At 39.1% G+C, this 24904-nt stretch overlaps 1 protein-coding gene across 1 annotated transcript in view; it reads right to left on the bottom strand.

The window, feature by feature from the left end:
- The window catches only part of LRRC63 (leucine rich repeat containing 63), a 45011-nt gene that overhangs the window by 17881 nt on the left and 2226 nt on the right, over positions 1-24904 (bottom strand). The window contains exons 2-5 of the mRNA XM_007521232.2: positions 22227-22901; positions 21578-21631; positions 16711-16865; positions 3221-3319 (exon numbers count right to left, since the gene is read on the bottom strand). Coding sequence (XP_007521294.2) covers positions 3221-3319; positions 16711-16865; positions 21578-21631; positions 22227-22901 — 983 coding nt within the window. The remainder of the gene's footprint in view (positions 1-3220; positions 3320-16710; positions 16866-21577; positions 21632-22226; positions 22902-24904) is intronic.

Here is a 24904-nt window from a genome sequence, read left to right as displayed (position 1 = left end):
AGGAGGGGGAGTTTTCTACCTCTGAGAACAGAGCCTGCAGGCGAGGGGACATGGTCTATAAAGTCTCAAGGCAATTGGCTGAAGTTAGTCTTTGAGAAACACAGCAGCGTGTACCAGTAAGTCTGATGGAGGTGTCAGTCCAAAGTAGAAAATGCCAAGAGATGAAACGCTGCATGTCTGTCTCGATGTGGAATGTCGGCCACCAGAATTCTGCTTTTCTGTAGAGGGTGAGATTTGGAGTCTGTGAATCTGTTTCTTCAAGTTGTGCCAGGTCACGTCATTGGTTTCCAGGGGTGTGTTGTAGTCATTCCATCTTGGGGGCGATGTCAGAGAACAGGATCCAAATGGATTTCCAGGAATTCCATTTGAGTAGATGTTTTTTCATGTGAAGACTTGACAGCTGAAATTCACTTACTTGTCAAACAAAATTTGTAGCAGATTAGAAGTTTACTATAATTGATAACTCCATTATAATTGGAAGTCCTTTATAGTATGATTTTAAGCTTGTTTAAACAATTTAAACTCAATAAAATATGTAAAGGTAAACAGAAGAACCATGGTAGAAGCCTCAGGCATGAGAATAATTAACATAATCATTCCACTATCTGCCCCGCCCATAACTCATACAGTTTTCAGGATTAAACGTTTCAGATTTATGCCAAGACGTAAAAAAATAAATCAAAGGAGGAAAACACAATTTTTTGGATTGTTTCTGGATGTCTCTAGAAATCATGGCTGCGTCCAGCATTTTTTTTTAAGTCAATGTCAAACAAAAATTCAGTCATTCAAATAACTCTCTTATGAAACAGATCTCACCATGTAGTATCATGAGTCCCCGGAGGGCGTTTAGTCCAAATAGCTCTTCAAAATTCCATTTAGGGTGCTTCTGACTGTTCATTCTGTATTGCTTCAGGCATCTACTTTTAAAAGCGTTTTCCCATCGAAGAAAGAATCCAATCAGGAGAGTAGAACTAACCATGTGTCTCCATTCTTGGTGACTGCCAGGGTACTCAAGAACGCTCCTCAAATTAAAGTAGTCCTTCTCCATGGGAAACATTTGAGAAGAAGTCCAGAAAGTCCCAGTGGAAATCCCCATGCATATCCCAAGGTCTACAATCACGGTCATAAAGAACCAAACTGTGGCCCGGAGCAAAATGTAGTCCTTTTCCTCAGGAAACATGGGAGAGGGAATCCAGAAAGTCCAAGGAGAAATCTCAGTGCATCTCCCAAGCTCTATGATTAGAGTCACAAGAAACCAAAGTTCCCGGTCAGGGAAACAAGGTGTGGCCCAGAGCAAAATGTTCCAGAGACAGAGTAACTGTCTCATGATGAAACAGTAGAGGCTTTGGCAAACCTCTTCGTAAGCAGAAGAGAAGACCATAGTGCATAGGTAGGCAAAGTCTTCACTTATCTGGGAGTTGTGCAGGTCCGGTCCCACGTTGTAGGCGCCATTATATTGTTTTTGACGGGCTGGCTTCATGGGCGGGTAACAGACGACCCGGGACTCATGGCTGGGTTGTATGCAGTATCTCTTTATTCATGCGGGACGCAGCGCAATCTATACCAAGCTAAGCTAAACTAAAACTACAAACAATCTTATCCTTATAAATATACTAGCCCAGTAGGGTGGGCACAGGATGCTACGCAGAGAGGATGGAGAGAAAAGTGACTGGTGAAAATCAGGTATGACAAGGAGAGGGGGTGGAGCAGGTGAGAATTCTACCACTAAACCACCAATGCCCTGGAGGGAGGGTGGTGCTTGTTAACAGCGGTTATGTAAATAGAATGAAGTGGTTATGTAAATAGAATAGTGTTAAGCAGGGGGGATTAAACTAATGAAACAGAAGGGGTTTTTAGAAGCATACCAACAATAGACCTTTTTGTGCTCCCCCATGGGCCCTTGCCCTCAACTTGGATCAACAATGGTAGAGAATGTTCCATCCTCCAAAGGGAGGTTGGACAACATACTCTATGCTACACCTGAGGAAGATGGGTCAATATTGGGACAGCATGGAATGTTCCTACTCATGACCACAGAATGTGAGCTCTGATCTAGAGGGATGCAGAAGTCACATAGGCTCCTAAGCTGAATATGGGCCCCAGATCACATCAAATTGATGGGGTTTACAGTCAACAATATTTATAACATTTTCCCATATTAGGTAGCTACTCTCTTCCCTGATTCAGCTTTCTGGTCCTTTTTTCAGTGATGATATCATCTCCCCCAGACAATTACTTGTATCCATCAGCATATCAAATTTCAGGCTCAGGGGCAAAAAGAAAAAGGAAAAAAGAAGAACTAGTATAGCCATAGGCCCTTTGGAATTTAACTAAAATATGATTACTAGCTATCTACAAAATGGGGGACCCCCCAACTCTTCATCTGTACTATTCTAGTCCTTAGGTCCATGACTGGTCAACAATTTGTTTGGCTTTGTATGTTAACTCTCTTGTCAACCACCAAGTTCCAGATGCTAGCATGATGCTGACCAGACTTCCATGGAGAGATGACCCCAGAGCCCTTCTCCACTAGGGGAAGAGAGAGACAGGCTGGGAGTATGGATCGACCTGTCAGTGCCCATGTTCAGCGGGGAAGCAATTACAGAAGCCAGATCTTCCACCTTCTGCATCCCACATGACCTTGGATCCATACTCCTAGAGGGTTAAAGAATAGGAAAGCTATCAGGGGATGGGATGGGATACAGATGGGTGGTGGGAATTGTGTGAAGTTTTGCCCCTCTTATCCTATAGTTTTGTCAATGTTTCCTTTTTATAAAATAAAATAAAATAAAATAAAATAAAAGCCTTTCTCCCAGTCTGCATAGGGAAACATCAGGATTGGTGGATCTATGTTACAGATGCCTATTCTTTCTGGCTTCTTTCTCTCCACTACCTTTTTCTTTCACTTTCTATCAAAGAAAAGAGAAAAAAATGACCACTGGGAATGGTGAAGTCATTATACAGATATCGTATATCAGAAATAGTCCTAGTAGTGTGATATTGAAAGAAAGAGAGGGAATTTATTTGAGAACTTGACTATAACATAATTATGTCATGAGATTTTCTCACCTGTATTGTATTTTTCATGTTTCTGAAAATAATATTTTAATTCAATACTGAAATATAGTAATGTCAGGGAATCATAAGTGTTTATTTTCCAAGTGTACCAGTATATAATTAAAAATTATTGCCATAAATAAAGTAATAAAAATGTACTCACTTCTGTGGGAAACAAAGAGAGATGATTAAACGATAAGTTAAGGTAGACCAATTGAAAAGCCAAAGCTGTTAAATCAGGACAGTATGTGATAAAGAAGCCCTAAAAGAAAGTTAAAAGTTATAAGGTTAATTATTAACAATTTACAAGGTATTTTATAAAAATTAAAGAAGTGACAGTGTTTGATCAAAGACATTAACAAGTCTGTACCCACCTTCTATTTACTCAGTCATGGTAATTTCTTAAACATGCAAGAAAGGGAACTACTAATTATTTGTGAGTGTAGTTAGTATGATGTAATATCTGTCAGGCATTATTTCAGTTAATAGAAAGAAAACATGTTGAATATCTGCTGTGTGGTAAAATTTAAGTAAGTCTATTTTATACTTACTTATCCTTCTGCTCTCTGCTTTTTTCATGTCTCTTTCTATTTCAGTTATATATATATATTTTATCTAACACTTATCTAAATCTTGCTTAAATATGCTGATCTCTCATTGATCAAAATGTATGCCTTATTATTAAGGATATGTTTGTGTTTGCCTAAAATCTATAAGTTGAAGCCCTAATCTCCAACATTAGGGATTTGGAGGTAAGAATTTGGGGGGGGGTAATTAGAATTATATGGGATGTTGAGGATGGAGCCCTAGTGTGGGATTAGTACCCTTTCAAGAAGAGGATACCAGAAAGAATACTTTTTATCTCTCTCACTTTCATTTCCTCCCCTCCCCACTGACTCATCCCCTCCTAGCCTCTGCCTGAGGTCAGTTGTGAACAAGAGAACTGATTTGGTTTATACCTCAAATAAAAATGGAGACACAAGCTATCAGAATATTTGGGACACAGCTAAAGCAGTACTGAGGTAAATTCATAGCCATACAATAATATATTAGAGAAGAAGAAAAAGCTAAAATAAACAACATTACTGCACACCTTAAGGACTTAGAGGAAGAGGAACAAAGGAACCCTAAAGCAACCAGAAGGAATCTTGGACTTCCCAGCCATCAGATGATAAGAAATCAATGCTTGTTGTTTAAGTCATGTTCCAATTTTATGCCTTTTTTTTTTTTTATGGGCGTTGACTGGTCGGTCCATACTCCCAGTCTGCCTCTCTCTTTCCCTAGTAGGGTGGGTCTCTGGGGAAGCTGAGCTCCAGGACATATTGGTGGGGTCTTCAATCCAGGGAAGTCTGGCCGGCATCCTGATGACACCTGGAACCTGGTGACTAAAAAGAGAGTTAACATACAAAGCCAAACAAATTGTTGAGCAATCATGGACCCAAAGCTTGGAAAAGTGGAGAGGAAGTATTAGGGAGGTACTCACTGCAAACTCTAGTGTACTTCTGCTTTCTTACTTTGGTGCCATACTCCAAACTCAGTCAATTTCTGCTTTGCGTTTCTACTTCTTCTTCTTTTTTTTTTTTTTTACATGCATAACATTCCCCAGATTCCCATTTAACAATACAACCCCCACTATTTCATTCATCATTTTTCATGGACCTGTATTCTCCCCACCCACCCACCCACCCCAGAGTCTTTTACTTTGGTGTAATACTCCAATTCCATTTCAGGTTCGACTTGTGTTTTCTTTTCTAATCTTGTTTTTCAACTTTGGCCTGAGAGTGAGATCATCCCGTATTCATCCTTCTGTTTCTGACTTATTTCACTCAACATGATTTTTTCAAGGTCCATCCAAGATTGGCTGAAAACGGTGAAGTCACCATTTTTTACAGCTGAGTAGTATTCCATTGTGTATATATACCACAACTTGCTCAGCCACTCATCTGTTGTTGGACACCTGGGTTGCTTCCAGGTTTTGGCTATTACAAATTGTGCTGCCAAGAACATATGTGTACACAGATCTTTTTGGATCCTTAGGATATATCCCCAGGAGGGGAATTGCAGGGTCATAGGGTAGGTCCATTTCTAGCCTTCTGAGAGTTCTCCAGACTGTTCTCCACAGAGGTTGGACCAATTGACATTCCCACCAGCAGTGCAGGAGGGTTCCTTTGACCCCACACCCTCTCCAGCATTTGCTGCTGTTACCTTTTCTGATGTGTGACATTTTCACAGGAGTGAAGTGATATCTCATTGTTGTCTTGATTTGCATTTCTCTGACAATCAGAGACTTGGAGCATTTTTTTTTTTATTTAAGAAAGGATTAATTAACAAAACCATAGGGTAGGAGGGGTACAACTCCACACAATTCCCACCGCCCAATCTCCATATCCCACCCCCTCCCACGATAGCTTTCCCATTCTCTATCCCTCTGGGAGCATGGACCCAGGGTCATTGAGGGTTGCAGAAGGTAGAAGGTCTGGCTTCTGTAATTGCTTCCTCGCTGAACATGGAGCATTTTTTCATGTGTTTCTCGGCCTTTTGGATCTCTTCTGTGGTGAATATTCTGTCCAAGTCCTCCCCCCATTTTTGGATGGGGTTATTTGTTGTCTTGTTGTTGAGTCTGGCAAGCTCTTTATAAATGTTGGTTATTAAACTCTTATCTTGATGTATGGCATGTAAAGATCTTCTCCCACTCTGTGAGGGGTCTCTTGATTTGGGTAGTGGTTTCTTTTGCTGTGAAGAAGCTTTTTAATTTGATGTAGTCCCATTGGTTTATACTTGCCTTAGTCTTCCTTGTAATTGGATTCGTTTCATTGAAAATGTCTTTAAAATTTATGCGGAAAAAAGTTCTTCCAATATTTTCCTCTAAGTATCTGATAGTTTGTGGTCTAACATCCAAGTCCTTGATCCACTTGGAATTTACTTTTGTATTTGGTGAAATACAGTGATTCAGTTTCATTCTTCTGCATGTTTCAACCCATTGTTTCCAACACCATTTGTTGAAGAGACTCTGCTTCCCCCATATAATAGTCTGGGCCCCTTTGTCAAATATTAGATGTCCATAGGTGTGGGGCCTCATTTCTGGGCTCTCAATTCTATTCCACTGGTCAGTGTGTCTGTTCATGTTCCAGTACCAAGCAGTTTTGATGACAATGGCCCTATAATACAGTTTGAGTTCTGGCAGTGTGATGCCTCCGGTTCTGTTCTTTTTTCTCAAGATTGTTTTGGCAATTCTAGGTCTTTTCTGGTTCCAGATAAACATTTGTAGCATTTGTTCTATTATCCTAAAAAATGTGCTTGGGATCTTGATGGGGATAGCATTAAATTGGTAGATGGCTCTGGGTAATATATTCATTTTGATGATGTTAATTCTTCCAACCCATGAACATGGAATATCTTTCCACTTCTTTGTGTCTTTTTCAATTTCTTTGAGTAGTGACTCATAATTTTCAGTATACAAATCTTTCACTTCTTTGGTTAGGTTTATTCCTAGATATTTTATTGTTTTTGTTGCTATAGAAAAAGGAACTGATTTCTGGATTTCAATTTCTTCTAACTTAGTGTTTGCATAGAGGAATGCCACTGACTTTTGAATGTTAATTTTATAGCCTGACACATTACTGTATTGCCTGATGATTTCCAAAAGCTTCTTGCTGGATTCCTTAGGTTTTTCCATGTATATTATCATGTCATCTGCAAATAAGGAGTGTTTGACTTCTTCTCTTCCAATCTGTATGCCTTTAATTCCTTGCTCCTGCCTGATTGCTATGGCAAGAACTTCCAACACTATGTTGAATAGTAATGGTGATAGTGGGCAGCCCTGTCTAGTACCTGATCTGAGTGGAAATGCTTCCAGTTTTTCACCATTGAGTATGATGTTGGCTGTAGGTTTGCTATATATAGACTCCACTATCTTCAGGAATTTTCTATCTATTCCCATTTTTTGTAGTGTTTTGATCATAAAGGGATGTTGTATTTTGTCAAAGGCTTTCTCTGCATCTATTGATATGACCATGTGGTTTTTGGTCTTGCTTTTGTTGATGTGGTGGATCACATTGATTGATTTACGTATATTAAACCAACCTTGCATGCCTGGGATAAACCTCACTTGGTCATGATGAACAATTTTTTTGATATACTGCTGTATCCGGTTGGCTAGAATTTTGTTCAATATTTTCGCATCTATGTTCATCAGAGATATTGGTCTGTAGTTTTCTTTTTTGGTTGTGTCCCTGTCTGCTTTTGGTATCAGGGTGATGTTGGCTTCATAGAAGCTGGCAGGGCGTATTCCAGTGTCTTCAATCTTCTGGAAGACTTTTAAAAGTAGAGGTATTAGTTTTTCTTTGAAGGTTTTGTAGAATTCATTTGTAAAACCATCTGGTCCAGGACTTTTATTTTTGGGGAGATTTTTGATAACTGTTTCAATTTCATTAGCTGTGATGGGCCTGTTCATGTTATCCACTTCCTCTTTACTTAGTTTTGGAAGTTGGTAGATATCTAGGAAATCATTCATTTCTTCCAGGTTCTCTAGCTTGGTGGCATATAGTTGTTCATAGAAGCCTCGGATGATATGTTGAATTTCTGCAATGTCTGTTGTGATATCTCCTCTTTCATTTACTATCCGATTTATTTGGGTCTTCTCCCTTTTTTGTTTTGTGAGTCTGGCTAAAGGTTTGTCGATTTTGTTCACTCTTTCAAAGAACCAACATTTACTTTCGTTGATCTTTTGTATTGTTTTCCTATTCTCAATGTTATTTATTTCTGCCCTAACTTTAGTAATTTCTGTCCTTCTTGTTGCTTTAGGATTCCTTTGTTGTTCTTCTTCTAGGTCTTTAAGATGTGCAATCAGGCTGTTTATTTGTGCCTATTCTTGTTTCCTAATGTGTGCTTGTATAGCTATGAACTTCCCTCTTAGGACTGCTTTAGCTGTGTCCCAAATATTTTGATAGCTTGTGTCTTCATTTTCATTGAACTCTCGAAACATTTTGATTTCTTCCTTGATTTCCTCTTTGACCCAGAAGTTGTTAAGAAGTGTACTGTTGAGCTTCCACATTTTGGCACGGTTACTAATCTTTTGTTGATTGTTAAGTGTTAGTTTAATTCCACTGTGGTCTGAGAAGATGCTTGGGATGATTTCAATGCTCTTGAATTGGCTGATGCTGTCTTTGTGGCCTAACATATGGTCTATCCTTGAGAATGACCCATGTGGATTTGAGTAAAATGTGTATTCCAGTTTCTTGGGATGAATGACTCTGAAAATGTCCAATAGTTCTAGTTTATCTATCTCTTCATTTAGCTCCCTTATGTCTTTACTGATTTTCTGCCTGGATGATCTGTCAAGTTGAGATAGTGGGGTGTTGAAGTCCCCTACTATGATTGTGTTACTGTTAATATATTGCTGTAGCTCTTTCAGTAGAAGTTCGATGTATTTAGATGGCTTCTCATTGGGTGCATAGATATTAATAATTGTTAAGTCCTCTTGATTGACTGATCCTCTGAGCATTAAGTAGTGTCCATTCCTATCTTTTTTAATCTTATCTATTTTAAAGTCTATCATGTCAGATATGAGAATAGCTGTTCCTGCCCTTTTTTGTGGGCCATTGGCTTGAATGATAGTTTTCCATCCTTTCACTTTAAGTCTGTGTTTGTCTTGTTGCGTTAGGTGAGTTTCCTGTAGACAACATATTATTGGGTTGTGTTTTCTGATCCATCTTCCTACTCTGTGTCTTTTAATAGGTGAATTCAGGCCATTGACATTTATTGATATCAAAGATTGAAGATATTTTAACGCCATTCTTGTAGAGTTTTAGAGTGTTTTGATATATGTCCTATTTGTGGTGGTCTGGTTGTTTATAGGAGACCTTTCAGAACTTCTTTCAGGGCAGGCTTGGTGATGGTTGCTTCCTTCAACTGTTGCTTGTCTGAGAAGGTTTTGATGCTTCCATCTAGTCTGAATGACAATCTAGCAGGATATAGTATTCTTGGCTGAAAGCCTTTCTCATTGAGCACTCGATAGATATCTTGCCATTCTCTTCTGGCCTGTAGTGTTTGTATGGAGAAGTCTGCTGCTAATCTTATGGGTTTTCCTTTGTAGGTGACTCTTTGTTTTTCTCTTGCAGCCTTGAGGATCCTTTCTTTATCCTTATTCCTTTCCAATCTAAGTATGACATGTCTTGGTGTCTTTAGGTCTGGGTTAATTCTGTTTGGGACCCTCTGGGCTTCTTGAATCTTTATGTCTTTGGTGTTGTCTAGACTAGAGAAATTTTCAGCTATTATGGCCTGGAGAATGCTTTCTTCCTCCCCTTCTCTTTCTTCCTCTGGTATGCCAATAATGCGTATATTGTTTCTTTTGAAGTCATCCCATAGGACTCTGTTGTTGTTTTCAGCATCTCTTAATCTCTTTTTGAGATCTCTTACTTCTTTTTTAGTTGTCTCTAATTCATCTTCAATCTTGCTAATTCTGTCTTCAGCCTCATTGATTCTATTCTCTCTGCCCTCTACTGCTTTCTGGAGTTCATCTATTTTGTTGCCCTTCTCTGATACTGTTTTAGCTTGTTCAGCTAGTTGCCTTCTTAGCTCAGCGATTTCAGCTTTCAGCTCTTTAATAACCATGAGATAATTAGAATTTTCTTCCATATTCTCATTTGTTGTTCCTGCATTTCTGATTACAATTTTTTCAAATTCTTTACTCACTCCTGTTATTATTTCCTTGGCTAATGTTTGGATGTTTAACTCGTTGTTTTGTGCTTCACCCTCTGGAGGACTTTTAGCTGGACTCTTGTCCTGGTTCGAGTCTCCAATATTTTTTCTTGTTGTTTTAAGAGGAGAGGAGAGGAGAGAAAGTGATCTGCTGCTCGTTGCTCCCCCAATTTTATGCCTTTTTCTTCCTTATCTTATTTAAATGATCAACACTTTAGGGAGTGCAGCGGGTTAAATGGTCAGTACTTGTTGCTATACTGTGCAATAATCACTCTTTATCATGTCTGTTGTTTACCACAAGCTGTTCATAGATACCCTTTATTTGATTGTAGAAGTTTTTTTTAAACCATAGTTTACCTAGAGATATTCTATAGATTTAAGGTATTTTATAGATTTATTTTTGCATGAGACCAATTAAAATCAGAACACCTCTCAGCTCTGGGATATTTGGTGCAAAGGATCACACCTGGTCAGAGATGGGCAGTAGCACACCTGGTTTAGTGCACACATTACTATGTGCAAGCCTCCAGTCCCCACATGGTGGGGGGGGGAGCTTCAGGAGTGGAGAAACAGTGCTGGAGGTGTCTCTTTCTCTTTCCCTCTCTGTCTCCCCATCTCTTCTCAATTCTCAACTTCTCTTCCCCCTATCTAATTACAAAGGGGGCGTGGATAGCCACCTGGATTGGTGCAATTGTTGTGCAGGCACTGAGTGCTACCAGTGATAACACTGGTAGCAATAAAAATAAATAAAATAAAATCCTATTCAACAAAAGCATCTATTCTGGTCCATTATGCATGTAAGTTCTGTGCCTCTGCTCCTGAACTATTTCCTGCTGAGTTATTGCTTGTACACAATTTTTCCACCTTTGAAGATAGGTCAAGATTTTTTTTTTTTTTTGCCTCTATGGTTATTGCTGGGGCTCAATGCCTGCACTATGAATCCACTGCTCCTAGAGGCCACATTTTCCCTTTTGTTGCCCTTGTTGTCTATTGTTGTTGTTATTGTTGTTGTTGTTGTCGTTGCTGTCATTGTTGTATAGGACAGAGAGAAATTGAGAGAGGAAGGGAAGACAGAGAGAGGGAGAGAAAGATAGACACCTGCAGACCTGCTTTACCGTCTGTGAAGCGACTGCTCCCTGCAGGTGGGGAGCCGGGGGCTCAAACTGGGATCCTTATGCCAGTCCTTGTGCTTTGTGCCACGTGTGCTTAACCTGCTGTGCTACCGCCCCACCCCTGGATTTTTTTTTTTTTTTTTTTATACCAGAGCACTTCTCAGCTGTGACTAATGGTGGTGCAGGGGATTGAACTTGGGACCTAGAGCTTCAAGCATGAGAGTCTGTTTATAACCATCATTCTATCTCCCCTGACCCTACTACTGAATTACTGCCTAGCCCTTAGACGAGTTTTGTTTGTATGCTTGCTTGCTTACATACTAAATAGTCATTGATTTTTTTCAAGTTTTTGCATTTATTGAGATGATACTGTTAACAATAAGCATTGATTTCAAATAAAAAATTCATGGGTGGGGGGGAGTCAGGCGGTGGCACACTGGATTAAGTGCACATAGTACGAAGCACAAGGACCCTCACAAGGATCCCAGTTTGAGCCCCTGGCTCCCCACTTACAATGGAATATCTTCACAAGCAGTTAAGCAGGTCTACAAGTGTCTATCTTTCTCTCTCCTTCTCTATCTTCTCTTCCCCTCTCAATTTCTCACTGTCCTACATAACAAAATGGAAAAGATGGCCACAGGGCCAGTGGATTCATAGTGCAGGCACAGCTCCCCAGCAATAATGCTGAAGGCAAAAAAAAAACCAAACTGAAATGCAATCTCACACCATGCACAAACGTTATTTCAAAGTAGATTAAAGTCTTGCATGTTAGACCTGAAGCCTTGAAATGATTTGAAGAAGACATAGGCAAAATACTCCATGATATTAGCTTCAGTGATGTCTTTGTGGATTTGACTCCAATGGCAAGGGAAACAAAAACAAAAAATTAACAAATTGGGTTTTATCAAATGGGAAAACATCAGCATGGTGAAGTAAATTGCCATAAAAATTAGAAGACATGAGAATAAATACACAACATGCCTCTGAGAAAGGACTAATAGCTACGACATATAAGTACACAACTGTGTTGATTGCAATGCTCTTATCTTAACACAGTTTGCAATAGTCAAGATATGGAAACAACCCAAGTACCAGACCAATGAATAGATGAATGTATAAAGAAAAGTGGGCCAGAGGCATGGCTCAGTGGGGTGTTTGCCTTGTCATGTGCAAGCCCCTGGCTCAAGCTCTAGACCACATGGAAACGCCATGCCAGGGGAACAACTCCAGTGCAGCAGTGACCCTTCCTCTATGTGTCTCTATCTGAATGAAAAAGCAGCCTGAGAAATGGGAGACTATCATATATGTGAAGCCTCTTCTCTACAAGAAGGAAGGTAGAAGGGAAGGAAAGAAGAGATGAGGAAGGAAAGGAAAAGAAAGGTAAAAATGGAAGGAAGAGAAAGAAGGGGAAGGGGAAAAGGAAAGGAAAATGGAAGGAGGGGGTGGGAGGGGTGGAGAAGAGTGGAGAGGAGAGGAGAGGAGAGGAGAGGAGAGGAGAGGAGAGGAGAGGAGAGGAGAGGAGAGGAGAGGAGAGAAGGGGAGTGGAAAGACATACACTAATGAGGGATCAGGGAGGTGCCTGCCTTGCATGTGTGGGATTCTGGGTTTCACCTCCTCCTCCACATGGGAAAGTAAGGAAAGCACAGATGGTGCAGTTATGCTTTGCTTTGTTCTCTCTCTCTCTCTTCCTAGAAATAGATCAAAGTGACAACTTGTATGCAGGAGACCTTGGCACCACAGTGAAAAATACTACTCAGCCATAAGAAAGATGAAAAATTACCTTTCGCTACAGCATAGATGGAACTGAAGGGGGATCATGCTGAGTAAAATAAGCCAGAAGGAGAAAGATAAATGTGAGATGATCTCACTCACATGTGGTACATAGAGAAACAAAGCAATGTAACAAAGTCAAACTAAACTCAAATTACTCTCACTGACTGCAGAGTAGAAGCTGCTGAAAGAGGAGGGAGAAAATGTTTGAAAGGTTGGAGGAAGTCTAATAAACATGGTGTGTCTGTTGGGGGGTATTGGCACTTTGGTGGTGCGTGTGATGTGGTGACATTTTGAAAAGGTGTGAAATGGCACCCCTTTAGCACATAGTCTTGTAAACCAGCATTACCATCCTTGATAAAATAATACAAATTCAAAAATAAGTACATTGAGGAAGAAGTAAAACTCTTAACAAGATGTGATCAGATAATTTTTGCAGTAACAAAATAGCACCCATCTTCTCTTCCACATGTCTGTTTCAGCAAGTTGTGCTTTTCTTTCCTTCTTATCATCTTATTGGGAACATATAGTGGTTTACAGTATACTTGTTGACACTTGGGTACAATGGCTCATCTCCCTGTGATTGGTGTCTCTTCCTCAATTTAGGCCCTTGCCCCCATCATGCACCAGGACCCCGGTGCCCTCCTCACTCTTCCTTTCCCTTCCTTCCCCAGAGTCCTTTGCTTTGGGTGCAATATGCCACACCCAGTCCAAGTTTCACTTTGTGTTTTCCCTTTCTATCTTTGTTTCTTAAAGTCTATTAATAATAGAGATCATCTAGTATTTGTCTTCCTCCTTTTAGCTTATCTCACTTAACATGATTCCTCTGGGATCTATATAAGATGAGGTAAAGGAGATTACTTCTTTACTAACAGCAGCTAAATAATATTCCATTGTATGTATATACCCAACTTCCTTAAGCACTCATTTGTGGTTGGTTATTTGAAGTCCTTCCATGTTTGGGCTATTGTAAATTTCCTGGCTGTGAACATAGGTGTACATAATTCTCTCTGCATAGGTGTTTTTATTTCCTTTGGGATATATCCCCAGAAGAAAGACTGCTGAGTCATAGGGTAGCTCCATTTCTAGTGTTCTGAGAAATCTCCAGATTGTTTTCTACAAGGGTTGGGCCAAGTTACATCCCCACCAACAGTGTAGAAAGGTTCCTTTTTCCTCATATCCTTGCCAACACTTGTTTTTGTCCTTTCTAATGAATGGCATTCTTACAGGTGTAAAATGGTATCTTATGGGACTGTGTGGTAGCACAGTGGGTTAAGTGCACATGGTGTGAAGTGCAAGGACCAGACTAAGGATCCCAGTTTAAGCCCCTGGCTCTCCACCTGCAGGGGATTGATTGCTTCAACGGTAAAAGAGGTCTGCAGGTGCCTATCTTTCTCTCCCCCTGTGTCTTTCCCTTCTCTCTCTATTTCTCTCTGCCCTATCCAACAGCAACAACAACAACAGCAACAAAATGGGGAAGATGGCCTCCAGAAGTAGTGGATTCGTGATGTAGGCACCGAATCCCAGCGAGAACCCTGGAGGTAAACAAACAAACAAACAAATAAAAACTGGGATCTTAGTTTTGTTTTTACTTGAATTTCTCTGATAGTCTGTGACTTTGAGCACTTTTTCATATGTCTGTTGCTCCTCTGGTTCTCTTCACTGGTAAAGATTCTGCCAGGGGGACCCAGAGGTGGCGCACCAGGTTAAGCGCACATAGTATGAAGCACAAGGACAAGGGCCTATGCAAGGATCTGGGTTCAAGCCCCTGGTTCCCCACCTTTAGGCCAGGGGAGGGGGAAGGTTGCTTTGCAAGCAGTGAAGCAGGTCTGTAGGTATTCATCTTTCTCCCTCTCTATCTTCCCCATCTCTCTCAATTTATCTCTGTCTTATCCAATAAAATAGGGAATAAAGGCCTCCAAGAGCTGTGGAGTGGATTCATAGTGTCAGTTGCTGAGTAGTGATATATATATATATATATATATATATATATATATATATATATATATATTTAGGTTACTAGCCCTTTATTTTATGTATTTCTATCTATGTAAAGATTTTCTCCCTTTCTGTAGTATATCTGTTTTAGTGATAGTTCATTTTGCTGTACCAAAGCTTTTCAGTTTGATGCAGTTCCATTGATTTTCTTTCTTTTTTTGAATTTTGTTTTCCTTGTTGCTGGACACAAGTCTTCAAAGACATTTCTAAAGAACAAATAGTGCTAGGAAAATTGGGTTGAAATATGGAGACAAATGAAACTGGAGTACCACATTTCACTATGCACAGATGGATCAAAGACACGAGCATTAGACCAGAAACTAATACATAACTAGTACATAGGAACAAGTTGTGTTTTTCAGGGAATTGTTCCACATGAAAGTTTTTGCATTTTGGGGAATATACCCTTTTTTTGTTTGTTCCACTACTACTACGTCAGAGAGAGACAAGTAAAGAGGCAGAGAGGAAGGGAGGGACGGAAGGAGGGAGAGAGAGAGAAAGAGAAAACAGCACTAGAATTTCTCCTGGTACCATGGCACTCTCCCTCTTTGTCTTTTTCTCTCTTAGTTTTAAGTTATTTTCATTTTCACTTACCCACGGTTTAATTTTCTGCATTAAGATGTAGTCATAGAACATTGATTTTATACCTTTTCTTTAAATATTTATTTATTTATTCCCTTTTGTTGCTCTTTTTTTATTGTTGTAGTTATTATTGCTGTTGTTGTTGGATAGGACAGAGAGGGCAAACGCTAGAAGAAGAAGGACAGAGAGAAATGGAGAGGAGGGGAAGACGGAGAGGGAGAGAGAAAGAGAGACACCTGCAGACCTGCTTCACCACCTGTGAAGGGACTCCCCTGCAGGTGGGGAGCCGGGGGGTCGAGCGGGATCTTTACGCCGGTCCTTGCGCCTTGCACCACCTGCGTTTAACCCACTGCTCAGAGCTACCGCCCGACTCCCTCATTTCTTTACTATTTGTGTTTGTAAGGCTGAGAGGTGGTCACGCACCTGGTTGAGTGCACATGTTACAATCCACAAGGACCCTGGCTCAAACCCCAGTTCCCACCTGCAGGGGTAAAGCTTTTCTAGTGGTGAAGCAGTGCTGCAGGTATCTCTCTTGTCTCTCATCCTCTCTATCGCCCCTTTCCCCCCGTCTTTCTTTCTTCCTTTCTTTTTTCTTTCTTTCTTTCTTTCTTTCTTTCTTTCTTTCTTTCTTTCTTTCTTTCTTTCTTTCTTTCTTTCCTTTCTTCTTTTTCTTCTCTTTTTGCCTCTAGGTTTATTTCTGGGGTTCGGTGCCTGCACCAGGAATCCACTGCTCCTGGAGGCCATTTTTTCCTCTTTTTGTTGTCCTTGTTGTATCATTGTTGTGGTTAATATTATTGTTGTTGTTGTTGGATAGGACAGAGAGAAATGGAGAGAGGAGGGGAAGACAAACACCTGAAGGTCTGCTTCACCACCCGTGAAGTGACCCTCCTATAGGTGGGGAGCCAGGGGCTCGAACCGGGAACCTTATGCCTGTCCTTGTGCTTAACCTGCTGCACCACCGCCGGACCTCCTCCCTCTTGATCTGACTGTATCTATCAATAAATAAACAAAGAGAATAAACTTTTTAAGTACATGTTATTTATATTTATACATTTCCCTTCAAAGACTACTTCAGCCATCACCTAATTGTTTGAATACAATTTCTGTTGAGAAACTGTCTTTTCCCCCTTAGATTTATGGGGTGGCAGATGATGGTGGTATCTTTAAGTCAGTCATTGTGGAGCTGTGGGCTTCACTAAATGCTATTCATGATGAGGATATACCCTACTGCTAGTATTCTGTGTTGTTGATGATGATGATGATTGTAACAGTGTTGAATTTTGCCAAATGCCATTCATGCATCAACTAAGATGATCATGTGTTTTTCTCCATTTCTTTCATTAATGTGGTTTAGAGATGCCCTCTGAATATGTTATTGAGAAATCTTTTGCAACAGGAAAAAAACTACTTCTATAGCATGGAAAGTCACTTAAGTTAGCAGGAAAAAAATAATAATATGGAAGTAAATTGTCATTAAGATGACTTAGCATACCTTAAGATTAAGTGCATTTCTCCCGTATATTTGACAGGTTTTTATGGCCAGGTTGGTCATAGATACTATTGTCTCATAACATGTTGCTGCAATAGTGGTTAAACCTTCACCATGTACTGAAGGTGTCTCTGGATCCAATTTTATTTTAATGGGAGCTAAATGAGGCAAAACATGAAACTTTCATTGGTCATCATGTAGAGTGGAAGTTTATCATTATTGTACATAGGTTGGTTGTATATATCCTCCTGAAAGGGTTCCCCATAACATCTGCCCATCTAATCTTAATTCTGTTTTTTTAACTAGGTTTTGACAAAGCAGCAACTCGCTGGTGAGCTACTTTGCCAGCCCCACAATTGATGTTCAAAACAGAAGCCATATATTTATAGATTTCTACTGGCATAGTTCATATTCAGTCTCTGGGGTTATTGTTTTGTTTGCTTGTTTTTGTACTTTATGCATATGTGATTTGCCCACCCTAGGCTGACTTTTCCATTCTTTTTTTATCTCAGAGAGATATATACACAGAAAGATATCCTCCCCTCCCCAGCACTGGGGCTTCCTGTGGTAGTGTAGTCCTCCCTTGTGATGTCAGAGTTTGAACCCAGACTGTGCACTTGGCAAGACATGTCCTACCAAGAGCTGTCTCCTGATGTCCTAAAAATATGGTTTTAAGTTTACTAAGAACTACGTAAATAATTTCTTGCTTCACAAGATGTATCAAAGATATCATATAAACTTAACTCAGAGACCATCTCCAAGGAGCAATCTTTTCCTTTTTACCTTGTATCATTTGAATGTATGATTCAAATGTTATATTCTATTCAGCTCTTCTCTCAAGACCCCACACAAGAAAGGGTTCCAAACACTTAGGAAATAGCCAAGCAGAGTTCATCTCATGTTACTTTATCATGACCTTGTGAATTTCAACCTCCACAAAAATGCCCTATCCAAGTTTATACCAAGTGGTAGAAACTTACTATGTTACTTACAATATCCATCAACCTACCTACCTACCTACCCATATACACACTCACTTTATTGGGGAGATAATTATCTATAATGCAGTTGCTGTCACATGAGTATGATTTCTTATCATAGATACCTATGATAAGCAGATAAGAAATCATACTCATGTGACAGCAACTGCATTACAGATAATTATCTCCCACTACCAACTTCAGTCTTCCTCCACCATCATACATGGGTCCCTGATGCTCTTTCAACCTCCTGCTCTACAAATCCATCACTTCCTGCAACCTTTTTTTTTGCTTCCTTTCTCTCTCTTCTTTCCTTCTCTCCATGCCTTCCATTCCTTTCTTCCTCCCTCCCTCCCTCTCTTCCAACCTTCCTTCCCTCCATTCTTCTTTTCTTTCCTAGAGATAGAGAAATAGAATGGGAGGGGTCAGGTGGTGGCACATTTGCTTGAGTGCACATGTTCCTATATACAAGGACCTGGGCCAAGCCCCTGATCCCCACCTGTGGGGGTGGGTTGAGGGTGGGAAGTTTCCTGAGCAGTGGAGCAATACTGCAACTCTCTCTCTCTCTCTCTCTCTCTCTCTCTCTCTCTCTCTCATTCTCTCCCTCCTCCCTTCCTATTTCTTTTTATTAATAGTTTGTATTTTATTTATTCATTTATTGGACGGAAACAGACACTGAGAGAGAAGAAGGTATGTTATCCATCATATGGCCCCTAAGGAGAATAGGTCTTGAAAGTTCTCATCACAAGAAAAAGAAAATAATTAGGGGTCATGGGGTAGCACACCTGGTGCACCTGGTTGATCGCACATGTTACAATGTGTAAGGATCCAGGTTTGAGCCCCCAGTCCTCACCTGCAGGGGGAAAGCTTTGAGAGTGGTGTAACAGTGCTGCAGGTGTCTTTCTGTCTCTCTCCTCTATCACCTGCTCCCCTCTAGATTTCTGGCTGTCTCTGTCCAATACAAAAATAAAGATTAAAAAAGATTTAAAAAAATAATTTTATGGGATAATGAATGTTGACAAAACATACTGTGTTGATAATTTCCCAAAATAAGCATCAAATCATTATGCTGCACACGTCAATTTTTTACAATCTCATAAGTCAATTATTTATCAATAAAACTGGGGTGGGGGAGAAAGTCTTATGGTTGGAGTGTTCTGTGTATTCTGCCATTAAGCATACCTATGAACCATTTCATTTTTTCTGTTCCTGAATTTTATCTGACTCTTATTCACTTCTCTAGTAGTATTCTTTAACTTTTCCTTTATTTTCTTAAATAAAATAATCATAGTTATTTTAAATATGCTTGTTTGAAAACTTTTTATGTATATTTTTACTACATTTCTTTCTATTGCTTTCCAGACATTTAGCTCATTTTCAATTATACTTTGTAGTTCTTAATTTAAATCAAGTCATTGTGGGTGAAATTGTTAAAGGGTCTGGATAATGCTATCTCCTCTAAAAAGTGTTGGGATTTGCTTTAAAAGGTGAAATTATCACTTTGATGTATCAAAGACTATTTATGACTGGTGTTAGAAAAATGTATTTTTTATTTTATTTTTTCCTTTTTCCTGAAATATCATCCTTATACCTAATCCATAGGTTCTATCAAGTTTTCAGTTGAAAGCCCAGTCTGTTTATTTGGAAGTCCCTATATCATGACAGATTTTTAACTCCAATAAATGTTTCCTGTGCAACTATGGAATGTAGTCTCAGTGCCTTACCATCTCATCTGATGATTTTTGTGGTTTTTTAAAGTCTTGTCCTTAACATGCACAGTTTAGCAATCAGCTGACACCATTAAGGAATTTATGTACAGATAACAGGAAGAATTTAAAAAATATTTTTATTTATTCACTTATTTATCCAATATATAGAGAGAGATAAATTGAGAGGAAAGGGGGAGATAGGGAAAGAGAGACACGCCTGCAGCCCTGCTTCACCACTTGTGAAGCTTCCCCCCCTGCAGACAGGGACCAGGGGCTTGAACCCAAGTCCTTATGCACTGTGGTGTGTGCACTCAACAAGGTGCGCTACCGCCTGGCCCCTTGGGAAGACTTTTTTTTCAGAGATTTTACCCCTCAAGTCCCCTCTGTTTGACTTTTTTTTTTAAAAAAATGTATTGATTTATTTGATAGGACAGATAGGACAGAAAGAAATTGAGAGGTAAATGAGGTTAGAGAGGGAGATAGAGAGACAGAGAGACACCTGCAGTCCTCCTTCACCACTCATGAAGCTTTCCCCCTGCAGGTAGGGACCAGGTACTTAAGCGTTGTAGCAAGTGCACTTAATCATGTGTGCCATCACCTTCCCCTCGTCCCATCTGTATTGGTACCTCTGAAGTCCGTTATCTCCTTGATCCAGTAATACTACCAGTTACTATTCATGCTCTGGTCTCCAATCCCACAAACGCCCCAGGCCAAAGCAAAAGTAAACACAGAGCTAAATCAAGACTTTACCTCATTTTAAAATTTTTCATCATGGGGGCCAGTCAATAGTGCAGAGGGTTAAACACACATGGTGTGAAGTGCAAGGATCCAGTTCCAGCTCCTGGCTCCCCACCTGCTGGGGGTTTGCTTCACAAGGAGTGAAGCAGGTCTGAAGGTGTCAATCTTTCTCACCCCCTATCTATCTTTCCCTCATATGTAGATTTCTCTGTCCTATCCTACAATAACAAGGGGAAAAAAATGGAGAAAATGGCCTCCTGAAGCAGTGGATTCCTAGTGCAGGCACCGAACCCCAGCAATAACCCTGCAGGCAGAAAAAAAAATTCTGATCACACAAGTCATGCCTGTAATGGCTAATTTCCTATGTAATGGCATGTAGATGTCTTTAATACTTGATTCTGGTGACAAGTTTGCAAATCTTCAAAAGATCCAGAAGTCATCAGATTATTTTAAAATCCTAATAGCTGAAACCCCTGTAGGTATGCTTCTATCACTGTCTTCTAGTTTTCATTAATCTTGTCTTTCTCTTTGTGCTATTGGTAACTGTGAATTTTTAAATTACAATTTGTATTTGTGAAATTATTTATAGAAATACTGTGATGTAGTCTTTCTTGAAGATGAGGTGTTTTTATTTTGTTTGGTTTTCGTTGTTGTTGTTTTTGTTTTTGTTTTGTTTCTAAGGTAACTAAAGTCAAAATCATGGGATGGTGAAATGGTGTGCTGCTTTGCCATGTGCATGACTCATGTTCCAGCCTGGTTGCCACCACAAAGGAAGCTTTGGTTTTGTGGCATCTTTCACTCTCTCTGCTTCTCTGTCTCTATTTTATTATTATTATTATTTTTAATATTTATTTATTCCCTTTTGTTGCCCTTGTTGTAGTTATTATTGTTGTTGTTACTGATGTCGTCGTTGTTGGATAGAACAAAGAGAAATGGAGAGAGGAGGGGAAGACAGAGATGGGGAGAGAAAGACAGACACCTGCAGACCTGCTTCACTGCCTCTGAAGGGACTCCCCTGCAGGTGGGGAGCCAGGGGCTCAAACTGGGATCCTTATGCCAGTCCTTGCATTTTGCGCCACCTACGCTTAACCCGCTGCGCTACTGCCCTACTTCCCTGTCTGTCTCTATTTAAAAGACAAATAACAATCCAACAATGCCTGACACATAGAAGTACTTAACTCTCATTATTGCATATCTCTGTAAACTAACTCAGATGAAAAACCCTTTCCAACATCAGTATGCTATTTGGCCTTTCATTAATACTTAAAATATAATTGCTAAATAAATGACTTAAGGAGCTGGAAAATTAATGAGACATACCTATGAATCATATACATATGCACAAAATACATGATTATGAGTACTTTTACAGGGAGATCATATATATATATATATATATATATATTTTTTTTTTTTTAAAGAATGATAGAAAGTCAACATTACCTTCAGAGTGAACTGATTTTTTTGGCTTTAGGATATTTGCTACATTTTCAGCTTCTGTTAAATAGGAAAAGGAAAAAAAAGGAATTGAATTTTTGTGAAAATTTATTTTGAGAGTATTATGATCTCATAATATGTAACTGTGTTTTTTAATGAATTGGGATCCTTCATGAAAAGGTGCTCATGAAGGCATCCTTCATTGCATTCTGGTTCTGACCCTCATCTAGATAAGCTTCTAAATTATTGTTCATTTTCACTTTTTTTTTCTTTCTATTGTATTGAATAGGACAAAGATATTGAGAGAGGAGGGGGAAGATAGAGAAAGAGAGAAAAAGATAGACTCTTGCAGACCAGCTTAACTGCTCGAGCCACCCGGCCCCAGTCTCACTTCTTTATATTACCTTTTCTAATACTTTGATCTCTTTTCCTACTACTACTACTACCATTTGAGTAAATTTGACCTTTGCAAATAGATACGGTTAGGATTTCTGTCCTTACATTCTGACCCATACATTGAATATATAGTTAAAAATTGGTCTCACTATTTCACCCTGCAAGCCCATGGAGTGGGTACCATTTGTTTGAATTTGCTTTCTCTCTCCTTTACCGCATTAGAACCTTTTATTATAAACCATGTTCAGACTCAATTTACCTATCTCCGTCTGTCTTGCTGGTTTTCTTGGTAATTGTGGTTTTGGTAAGGAAATGGGACCTGGGAAATCAGTAACACTTAGCGATACAGTAGTTTGATGTAACTGCTTAAGCCATCGTCTTTCTTGTTTAATAGGTGTTGTTCCTAGTCGAGAAGTTGTCTCTGGTGCACTAAAATTCATCTGCTTTTTCTTTAAAGCATGGTCTGAGTACTTGGATAACAGTAAATAATCTTTGTGTCTATAAGGAACCGAGGAATGAACATTTAAAGGTTTGTTAAAATCTGTGATCTGAAGTTCTTTTATATTGCTACCCAAATAAATATATTTTAATTGTCCTGATTCTTCCTTTGATTTTCTTGAACTTTCCCTTCGCCTCTTTTTTCTCTTAAAAATACGAGATGAAGCTGGATGACTAGTTGGGAAAAAAACAGAACCGGTAATGGTCTTTGAAACTTGCACAAAAATTTTTGCCCTAGACAACTTTGGGGATGTTGTAATTGTTGCCACTCTTTCTTGAACTTGGTCATCAATAAACACAGTATGAATAGTGACAGGGGCTGGTGGTGACTGAGTTCTTGAAACATCAGGAAAATTAACAACATCTCTTTGAATGATGGAAGTGATTTCATCTTGAATAAATCCTACTTGTGATGGCATAGTTTTATCAGTCTTGCCTAAAACAGAAAAGGGGCGGAGGGAAGCACAGTTAGATAGTAATTATCCAAGTGTCAGGAACAAAATGTCTTAGAATTCATATATATATATATTTTTTTTATTTTATTTCCCCCTCTTTCACCTTCTAAAAAATTTCTGTATATACTTGCTCAGTTATCAGGACTTTTGTGTAACTGACTGATAAATTTGAGGAAGAAGTGAACAATTAGAGAAGGCTAGTGTTAGATTTAGAAAAGGTATGAAATTAATCTTGGAAGAACAGAATGAATTGAACAGAGAATAGGATATAATAGGAGATTTCTCAGCAACTGCACTAAAAACCCTGGCAATATGAACAAGTAGAAATGATTTTGATGACATTTATCATTTTTTATCATTCACCATCATTGGTCATATAAATTTATCATTTATCATATAAAACTACTCCAAACAAAGACTTCCTAATTTACTTCACTATGCATAATCACCTCCAGTTCCATCAGTTTTGTTCCAAAGGACACAATATTGTCTTTTAAAATCTGTACTTATATTCTTAGATGACTCACTATATCAAATATATATATATAGATAGATAGATAGATATATTTATTTATTTATTTTTGCTAGAGGACTGCTCAGCTCTGGCATATGTTAATGCCAGAAATTGAACCTGGGATTTTGGAGCCTCTGGCACTAGTATTTTTGCATAATCATTGTGCTATATCCCCAACCCTGTTTTCTCATTTCTATATAACAAAAATGATAAAGATGTGTTTTTCTATTACATTTTCACTAAAATAATTAAAATGTTTTTATTTTCTCAGCTGAAAAGTGATTAGAAAAGCCTTGGGGGGAGATGTGTGCCTTGTTAGTATGAAGAGCAGTAGTAGAAGAATGTTTACTTGCTGTGTACAGGAAACTAATCAAAGTTATCTCAAAATCTTTATTTTTCTCTATCTTCCATTTTTAAAATAAAGCAAATAACCTGAACAAATATCTCAATAGAACATAGAATTCCTTCCAACCACCACCCTCCCACCATATTTATTCTTCCTTTCAATGTTGTTTATCATTGTTGTTGCTATTATTATTCCTGTTGCTGTTGGATAGGACAGAGAGAAATGGAGAGAGGATGGGAAGACAGAGAGGGGGAGAGAAAGATAAACACCTGCAGACCTGCTTCACAGCTTGTGAAGTGACCCCCACTGTAGGTGGGGATCCAGAGGCTTGAACCAGGATCCTTACCTGGTCCTTGTGCTTCACACCATGTGTGCTTAACCCACTGCGCTACTGCCCAGCCCCCAAGTTCTTGAATTTTTACAATTATACATTTAGGTGTATGATTCTTGTGTCTCTTTTTCTCATAAGCTATAAGATTTTTTTAGCATGTTATTGTTGAGTTGTTTTCATACCACTTATTGAAAATAACTATACATTATTTATTGTATTATCTCTACTCTGTCAAAGACCAAAAGGTTATATTTGTGTGTACCTTTTCTTGGTTCTTTATTCTCATTCATTGACTTATTTGACTATTTTTTGGAAGGCAATCTTGATTACTCAAACTTTATTACTATAAAGTTTTGAAATTGGATAGTGACTACCATTCTTTGTCTTATTTGGATTTGGATTCACAATTTCATATCGTTTGCCCTTGTTTATAAGCTTAAATTAATTTTTCTTTATTTTTTAATTTTTTCCCTTTTGTAGTCCTTATTGTTTATCGTTGTTGTTATTGCTGTCGTTGTTGGATAGGACAGAGAGAAATGGAGAGAGGAGGGGAAGACAGAGAAGGGGAGAGAAAGATAGACACCTGCAGACCTGCTTCACTGCCTGTGAAGTGACTCCCCTGCAGGTGGGGAGCTGGGGGCTTGAACTGGGATTCTTACGCTGGTCCTTGTGCTTCGTGCCATGTGCGCTTAACCCACTGTGCCACCGCCCAGCCCTCTAAATTAAATTTTCTATATGTGTGAAGTAACTTGTTACAATTTTGACTGGGATCATGTTGAACCTGTTGATACAT

This window comes from Erinaceus europaeus, chromosome 7 (genome assembly GCF_950295315.1).
Source record: "Erinaceus europaeus chromosome 7, mEriEur2.1, whole genome shotgun sequence".
NCBI lineage: Eukaryota > Metazoa > Chordata > Mammalia > Eulipotyphla > Erinaceidae > Erinaceus > Erinaceus europaeus.
The sequence above is the reverse complement of the archived record's forward strand: the minus strand, read 5'-3'. Positions and strand labels throughout refer to the sequence as shown.